We start from the raw sequence: 8906 nt of genomic DNA, 5'->3' as shown, positions 1-8906 counted from the left end.
TTTTTATATTGCCTACTTACATTTACATTTTAAATAATATTCTCACTATGTTCTTCTTTCCAAAAAAATTTCAATATTTCTTTTAGTCGTGCATGGATACTGTCACCAACAACTGCTGTAACATAAAAATATTATACCCCAAACAACTCTCTGTAATTATTAATCATGCCATCACGAATTAAAAATTTACTTGACCCAATTGTTGATGTGCATAACCTGCCAACAATGAATAAAGTCATATTACTTGAATTTTTTTTTCTTTTTTCCCACTAAAAATATAACATATTGATAGTCTTGAAGCTTCTTCAATTCATGTATGTTTGCATGATTATATAAGTGGGAGGAAGAATATATATATATATATATATATATATATATATATATATATATATATATATATATATATATATATATATATATATATATATATATATATATATATATATATATATATATATATATATATATATATATATATCCAGTTTGTTAATTTGTATATTCTTTAGAAGATGACATCTTCCTACTAATGATATTTACTTGTTCGGTGAATTTTGATTATATATTTATTTGTTCCACATGATTAATTTAACGTAATTAATAATTCTTTCACACACCAATTTTATTTGAGTTTGTAACGAAAAACGCTATCTCCAAAACGGCCCATAAAACAAAACTCTTGAGCATATATAGTTGATTTGGTGATTCAACGTCTTTTAGACCCTTAAAAGTTTATTTTTGTCATTTAAGGATAATTTTAATAAACGACCCCAAATTGCGAGGTCTACTAGAATTAGGGTTTGACTCACCTTTTTTTTTTTGTTGTAAATTTTCATTCTTACTCGGTTTAACTAGGTTTTCGAGTTTTATCAGAATCCAAAGACTTTCGAGCTTCCCAGTCGACAATTGAGCAAAAACATATTATGATGCTCATTTCATTTTATTATTTTACTTTCTACACTAGGAAATCAATATATATGTTCAACTTAATTGTTAATAATTAACTAGTTCATATTAGTTAATAATCAATATATATGATATATGAAGGATAATAAATATCAAATGCCCATTAAAATTAATTGATTAGGTAAAATATTTCTCCACTTTTATTTTTCTTTTTGTAGCCTTTTTTCTGTTAATAATTAAATAGTCAACTCTATGGGGTGTTTAAATAAATGATAAAGTAAAATTGTACACATTTTGAATAACAAACAATATTGAGCTTGGAACAATTATCACAACAAGATCGTGCCTTCGAATATATATATATATATATATATATATATATATATATATATATATATATATATATATATATATATATATGTGTGTCTTCTAATTAATTTGAGACCCTATTAAAGTAATACAACACGCGACAAACAACTAAACGGGACAATCATATAAACTCTTGAAAGCTTAAATTCCGTCCGTAGCAAGTTTAGAGGATGGGAATATGGCTTTATTAATGGTGGGATGGAGGGGTTGGAGACTTGTAAATATAAGGTGGTGGTGGTGATGAAGATGGTGGAGGTCGCGATTTGTAAATGTATGGAGGTGGTTGTGACAATGGTAGCAAATGAGGAGATTTGTAAACATACCGAGGTGGTGGTGGTGGTGATGGTGATGGTGATGGTGGTGACTTGTAGATTTATAGAGGAGGCGGTGTTGGTGAAGGAGGGGGAGGAGATTTATAAACATATGGAGGAGGTGGTGATCGAGATGGTGGTGGCGGAGACTTGTAAACGTAATGAGGTGGTGGTGAACGTGGTCGTGGTGGAGGAGATTTGAAGATATATGGAGGTGGTGGTGACGATGATGGTGGTGGAGGAGACTTGTAGACATATGAAGGTGGTCGTGACGGTAATGGTGGTGGAGGAGACTTGTAGACGTATGGGGGTGGTGGGGAGGGTGATGGTGGTGGTGGAGACTTGTAAATATATGCAGGAGGTGGTGATCGAGATGGTGGTGGTGGAGACTTGTAAACATAAGGGGGTGGTGGCGAACGTGATCGTGGTGGCGAACGTGATGGCGATGGTGGATGAGGAGATTTGTATACATACGGAGGTGGTGGAGATGGTGAAGGAGGTGGATGAGATTTATAAACATATGGAGAGGGTGGTGATGGAGATGGTGGAGGAGGAGATTTGTATACATATGGAGGTAGCGGTGATGGGGATAGTGGAGGAGGAGGCTTGTAGATATATGGAGGTGGTGGTGATGGAGATGGTGGTGGAGGAGACTTGTAGATGTATGGGGGTGGTGGTGAGGGTGATGGTGGAGGTGGAGACTTGTAAATGTATGGTGGAGATGGTGATCGATATGGTGGCGGTGGAGACTTGTATAAATAAAGGGGTGGTGGTGAACGTGATTGTGGTGGAGGAGATTCGTAGACATATGGAGGTGGTGGCGACGGTGATGGTGGTGGAGGAGACTTGTAGACGTATAGAGGTGGTGGTGATGAAGACGGATGAAGAGGGGAGTTGTAGACGTATGGAGGTGGTGGAGATGGCGATGGTGGAGGAGGATATTTGTAGACATGTGGAGGTGGCAATGACGGAGATGGTGGAGGTGGAGAATTATAAACAAATGGAGGTGGCGGTGATAAAGACGGTGGAGGTGGAGAATTGTAAACAGTTGGAGGTGGCGGTAATGGAGATGGTGGAGGTGGAGAATTGTAAACAGTTGGAGGTGGAGGTGACAAAGATAGTGGTGGTGGAGGTGAAGATGGCGGTGACTCAGATGGTGGATGTAGAGGTGACTCAAATGGTGGAGGAAGAGGTGGCGGTGATGGAGCAGATGGAGGTGGTGGTGACGAAGACGATGGAGGTGGAGGTGGCGGTGACTCGGATGGTGGAGATGGAGATAGAGGTGACTGAAACGGTGGAGGTGGAGGTGACGGAGATGGTGGAGGCGTCGGTGACTCAGATGGTGGAGGTGGAGGTGGCGGTGATTCAGTTGGTGGAGGTACAGGTGACTCAGAAGGTGGATGTGGAGGTGGCGGTGATGGTGGAGGTGGAGGTGGCGGTGACTCAGATGGTGGAGGTAGAGGAGACTCAGATGGTGGATGTGGTGGTGGAGGTGGAGGTGGCGGTGACTCTAATGGTGGAGGTGGAGGTGACTTCATTTGGTGGAGGTGGAGGTGGTAGTGATGGAGATGGTGGAGGTGATGGTGACTCAGATGGTGCAGTTGGAGGTGGCGGTGACTCAGATGGTGGAGGTGGAGATGACTCTGATGGTGGAGGTGGTGGCGGTGCTGACTCAAATGGTGGAGGTGGAGGTGACTCTGATGGTGGAGGTGGCGGTGACTCTGATGGCGGAGGTGGAGATGACTCAGATGGTGGAGATGGAGGTGGCGGTGAATCAAATGGTGGAGGTGGTGGTGGCGGTGACTCTGATGGTAGAGGTGGAGGTGGTGGTGACTCAGATGGTGGTGGTGGAGGTGGGGGTGACTCTGATGGCGGAGGTGGAGGTGACTCAGATGGTGGATGTGGAGGTGGCGGTGACAGTGACTCAGATGGTGGAGGTGGTGGTGACTCAAATGGAGGAGGTGGAGGTGGCGGTGACTCAGAAGGTGGAGGTGGAGGTGGAGGTGGAGGTGGCGGTGACCCGGATGGTGGAGGTGGAGATGACGGTTGAGGCGGCGGTGGCAGTGGCGGTGATGGAGACGGCGGAGGTGGCCGCGACGGAGATGATGGATGTGGCGCAGGTGGTGACGGAGATGGCGGAGGTGGCCGTGACGGAGATGATGGATGTGGCGCTGTCGGTGACGGAGATGGCGGAGGTGGCCGTGACGGAGATGATGGATGCGGCGCTGGCGGTGACGGAGACGGCGGAGGTGGCCGCGACGGAGATGATGGATGCGGCGCTAGCGGTGACGGAGACGGCGGAGGTTGCTGTGACGGAGATGATGGATGCGGCGCTGGCGGTGACGGGGACGGCGGAGGTGGCCGTGACGGAGATGATGGATGTGGCGCTGGTGGTGTCGGAGTCGGCGGAGGTGGCCGTGACGGAGATGATGGATGTGGCGCTGGTGGTGACGGAGATGAAGGAGGTGGCCGTGATGGAGATGATGGATGTGGCGCTGGCGGTGATGGTGGAGGTGAATGTGACTCAGATGGTGCAGTTGGAGGTGGAAGTGACTCAGATGGTGGAGGTGGAGATGACTCTAATGGTGGAGGTGGTGGCGGTGCTGACTCAGATGGTGGAGGTGGAGGTGACTCTGATGGTGGAGGTGGAGGTGACTGTGATGGTGGAGGTGGCGGTGACTCTGATGGTGGAGGTGGAGATGACTCAGATGGTGGAGGTGGAGGTGGCGGTGACTCAGATGGTGGAGGTGGTGGTGATTCAGATGGTGGTGGCGGTGACTCAGATGGTGGAGGTGGAGGTGGTGGTGACTCAGATGGTGGTGGTGGAGGTGACTCTGATGGCGGAGGTGGAGGTGACTCAGATGGTGGAGGTGGAGGTGACTCTGTTGGTGGAGGTGGCGGTGACTCTGATGGTGGAGGTGGAGATGACTCAGATGGTGGAGGTGGAGGTGGCGGTGACTCATATGGTGGAGGTGGTGGTGATTCAGATGGTGGTGGCGGTGACTCAGATGGTGGAGGTGGAGGTGGTGGTGACTCAGATGGTGGTGGTGGAGGTGGGGTTGACTCTGATGGCGGAGGTGGAGGTGACTCAAATGGTGGAGGTGGAGGTGGCCGTGACGGTGACTCAGATGGTGGAGGTGGTGGTGACTCTAATGGTGGAGGTGGAGGTGGCGGTGACTCAGATGGTGGAGGTGGAGGTGGAGGTAGCGGTGACTCGGATGGTGGAGGTAGAGATGACGGTTGAGGCGGCAGTGGCGGTGGCGGTGATGGAGACGGGGGAGGTGGCCGTGACGGAGATGATGGAGGTGGTGATGACGACGGTGGAGGAGGCGATTTATATATATATGGAGGTGGTGGCGATGGTGAGGGAGGTGGAGGAGATTTATAAACATATGGATGGGGTGGTGATGTAGATGGTGGAGGGGGGGACTTGTAGATATATGGATGTGGCGGTGATGGGGATGGGGGATGAGAGGACTTGTAGATATATAGAGGTGGCGGTGATGGTGATGGTGGAGGTGGAGACTTGTACACGTATGAAGGTGGTGGTGATGGAGACGGAGGAGGGGGGGACTTGTAGACATATGGGGGTGGTGGAGATAGTGATGGCGGAGGAGGAGATTCCTAGACATATGGAGGTGGTGGTGACGGCGAGGGGGGTGGAAGAGATTTGTAAACATACGGAGGGGGCGGTGATGGAGATGGTGGAGGTGGAGAATCGTAAACATATAGAGGTGGAGATGATGGATATGGTGGAGGTGGAGAATTATAGATATATGGTGGAGGTCGTGGTGACGGAAATGGTGGAGGTGGAGAATTGTAGACATATAGTGGTGATGGTGGTGGCGGTGACGGAGATGGTGGAGGTGGAGAATTGTACATATATGGTGGTGGCGGTGATGGAGATGGTGAATTATAAACATATGGAGGTGGCAGTAAAGGAGATGGTGGAGGTGGAGATTCGTAAACATATGGAGGTGGCGGTGATTGAGATGGTGGAGGTGGAGAATTGTAAAAATATGGAGGTGGCGATGATGAAGATGGTGGAGGTGGAGAATTGTAAACATATGGTGGTGGCGATGACGGTGATGGCGCAGGTTAAGAATTGTTAACATATGGTGGTGGCGATGACGGAGATGATGCATGTGGAGAATTGTGAACATATGGAGGTGGCGGTGATGGAGATGGTGGAGGTGGAGAATAGTGAACATATGGAGGTGGCGATGATGGAGATGGTGCAAGTGGATAATTGTGAACATATGGAGGTGGGGGTGATGGAGATAGTGGAGGTGGAGAATAGTGAACATATGGTGGTGGCGATGACGGAGATGGTGTAGGTGGTGAATTGTGAACATATGGAGGTGGGGGTGATGGAGACGGTGGAGGTGGAGAATTGTATATATATGATGGTGGCGATGACGGAGATGGTGCAGGTGGATAATTGTGAACATATGGAGGTGGCGGTGATGGAGATGGTGGAGATGGAGAATAGTGAACATATGGTGGTGGCGATGACGGAGATGGTGCAAGTGGAGAATTGTGAACATATGGAGGTGGTGGTTATGGAGATGGTGGAGGTGGAGAATAGTGAACATATGGTGGTGGCGATGACGGAGATGGTGCAAGTGGAGAATTGTGAACATATGAAGTTGGGAGTGGTGGAGACGATGGAGGTGGAGAATTGTATATATATGATGGTGGCGATGATGGAGATGGTGCAGGTGGATAATTGTGAACATATGGAGGTGGCGGTGATGGAGATGGTGGATGTGGAGAATAGTGAACATATGGTGGTGGCGATGACAGAGATGGTGCAAGTGGTGAATTGTGAACATATGGAGGTGGTGGTGACGGTGATGGTGCAGGTGAAGAATTGTTAACATATGGTGGTGGCGATGACGGAGATGGTGCATGTGGAGAATTGTAAACATATGGTGGTGGCGATGATGGTGATGGTACAGGTGGAGAATTATTAACATATGGTGGTAGCGATGACGGAGATGGTGCATGGGGAGAATTGTGAATATATGGAGGTGGCGGTGAAAGAGATAGTGGAGGTGGAGAATCATAAAGATATGAAGGTGGCGGTGACGGAGATGGCGGAGGTGGAGAATCATAAATGTATATAGGTGGTGGTGGTGATGTAGATGGTGGAGGTGGAGAACTGTAAACATATGGAGGTGGTGGTGACGGGGATGGCGGAGGTGGAGAGTTATGAACATATGGAGGTGGATGTGGCGGTGATGGTGGAGGAGGAGATCGGTAAACACAGTGACGTCGTGGTGACGGTGAAGGGGGTGAAGGAGGTGATGGTGGTGGTGTAGACTTGTGCTTCCAATTCTTTGGTTTCACTGTAGGTTTATCAGCCACCACGCTAGCGGCTATCAAGAAAAACGTTGCCGCATAGGCAAGGTTGCGCCACTCACGCATCCTTACCAGTGTTCCCATGACCTTTTCTTCTATGGATAAATAGCTAATTAGAAGATAATTAACTGATGTTTGGTTTTTGTTGCTTTTTTAAGAAGATTAAGTAGGCTTCATATAAATGAGTGATGAGATACAATCATTGGTGAAAGTGATACAAGTAGTTAATCTTATATATAAAAGGAAGATATTTTGACTTATAACCCTAGATATAAACCTAGGGGCGTTTTAGTCATTTTCTATTTGGCAGTTTTTTCTTTCTATTTTTTGCAATTATAATTCCTCTTGTTACGTAAATCCATTTCCACATCCTACGTTATTTGTTGCCGATTTTTTGGTTTTAATTTAATTCTGCATCTCTTCCTTCTTTCAGATTTTCTCGACAGTTTTTCTTTTTTCCATATCTTTTTCAAACCGCACATGCCACAATATACCAAAACCTGGAGAAAACGATCTCCACTTCCCACGTTTTTTATTTCCTTTCTCCATGTTCTTTCTTCCCACGTTTGTAGACAGACGTTTTTTCTTTTTCCCCATATTAACTTTCTTCATAAATTCGGATGAATAGCAACAAACAATCAGAGATATGCAGAACTGCTATTGCTGTTATAATAATTGGCTTTCAATTTGATTGTCTATTATTTTTTTTGTTAGTAAATCTTCATGGGCATACTCAAAGTAATATGTTGGTGTTGCAGATATGAGTTTCAGATGTAATATTGATCAATTGAATAGTCATTCCTCGAGAAACATGTTATTACTTGCATTCGTGATTTGGAAAAGGGTTAGTATATGCCTGAAGTTCTATAGCCTCCGGTCTCAAGTTCATTACAAACTCTAAGAGCAGAGTCGGTAAACAAAGTTCGAACTGATCAAGGTATCTCATTATGTTTATCTGAAAATTATTTTTATTTCTGATCTATTATGATCTATGAGGTTCAGAGTCCAGCGTAGTGTCACAATACTTTGGGACTATGCTTATGTATCTTTTACTAATTATCTTTTGAGGTGAAGGAGGTTTATGTTTTCACGAGTTGACAATTGTGTTTGTTATTTTTAATATGACTTTCCACAAAAAGAATAATTTTGGTGATATTTTCATGCATCAAAGAGACTTTTTTTAGGTTAATAAATTTCACATAAAACACGAAGCAAAATCCAAGATCATCATGCCTGAATTCACTCAGTAGCCATAAATTGTTCTACTGTCCTTCAAATTATTTATTCTTGATCTCGATTTTATAGAATTATGTTCAGCCCAAACATAGAGATCGAGAAGTAGGAGGAAAAAAAGGTGCATGTTGGTTGTGATCGACCATCTATGCGAGAAATAATAATGTCATAGTATATATTAAACTTTGAAGTAATTGCCCCAATAACTTATGATATGCCTAACTCAAATGGAACACTAACATGAGACATATAATTGATACATTTTTCATAGCTGTCCTTTTTCTAATATGCAATTTTTTGTTATAGTGGTTTCATGTTTGTCAAACGTATTTTGCTTTCGTGTACGTTTTTTGAAGCACCGAAATTTGTTGCTTCTTCTTCCTCCAAACACGGGTATATTTTTTTTTTGAAAAAATGGACTTCTGTGTAGGTTCTCTCTTTTTACATTTTTAAAAATAATACAGGTTTGTTTTGGAACATACACAACATCGTGTTGTTTTTTTGTTCTCCACTTTGCATGTTATTATAGAAGCTCCTTTGTTTAATGTATCTCAACGCATAATTGCACAAAAGGAGGAGGAGAAGAAGGAGAAGAAGGAGTAGAAGGAGGAGGAGAAGAAGAAGGAAGAAGAGGAAGAAGAAGAAGAAGAAGAAGAAGGAGAAGGAAAAGGATGAGGAGGAGGAGGAGGAGGAGGAGGGGGAGGAGGAGGAGGAGGAGGAGGAGGA

At 44.9% G+C, this 8906-nt stretch overlaps 1 protein-coding gene across 1 annotated transcript; it reads left to right on the top strand.

Moving 5' to 3' along the window:
- Positions 1-5920: 5920 nt before the first annotated feature.
- Positions 5921-7014, top strand: LOC148770911 (uncharacterized). Its single transcript, XM_088816413.1, has one exon. The coding sequence runs from the start codon at positions 5939-5941 to the stop codon at positions 6461-6463; it is 525 nt and encodes a 174-aa protein (XP_088672539.1). The 5' UTR covers positions 5921-5938; the 3' UTR covers positions 6464-7014.
- The last annotated feature ends 1892 nt before the right edge of the window (positions 7015-8906 follow it).

Source organism: Erythranthe guttata, chromosome 4 (genome assembly GCF_056151865.1).
Source record: "Erythranthe guttata isolate IM_541 chromosome 4, IM_541, whole genome shotgun sequence".
NCBI classification, from domain to species: Eukaryota; Viridiplantae; Streptophyta; class Magnoliopsida; order Lamiales; family Phrymaceae; genus Erythranthe; species Erythranthe guttata.
The sequence above is the reverse complement of the archived record's forward strand: the minus strand, read 5'-3'. Positions and strand labels throughout refer to the sequence as shown.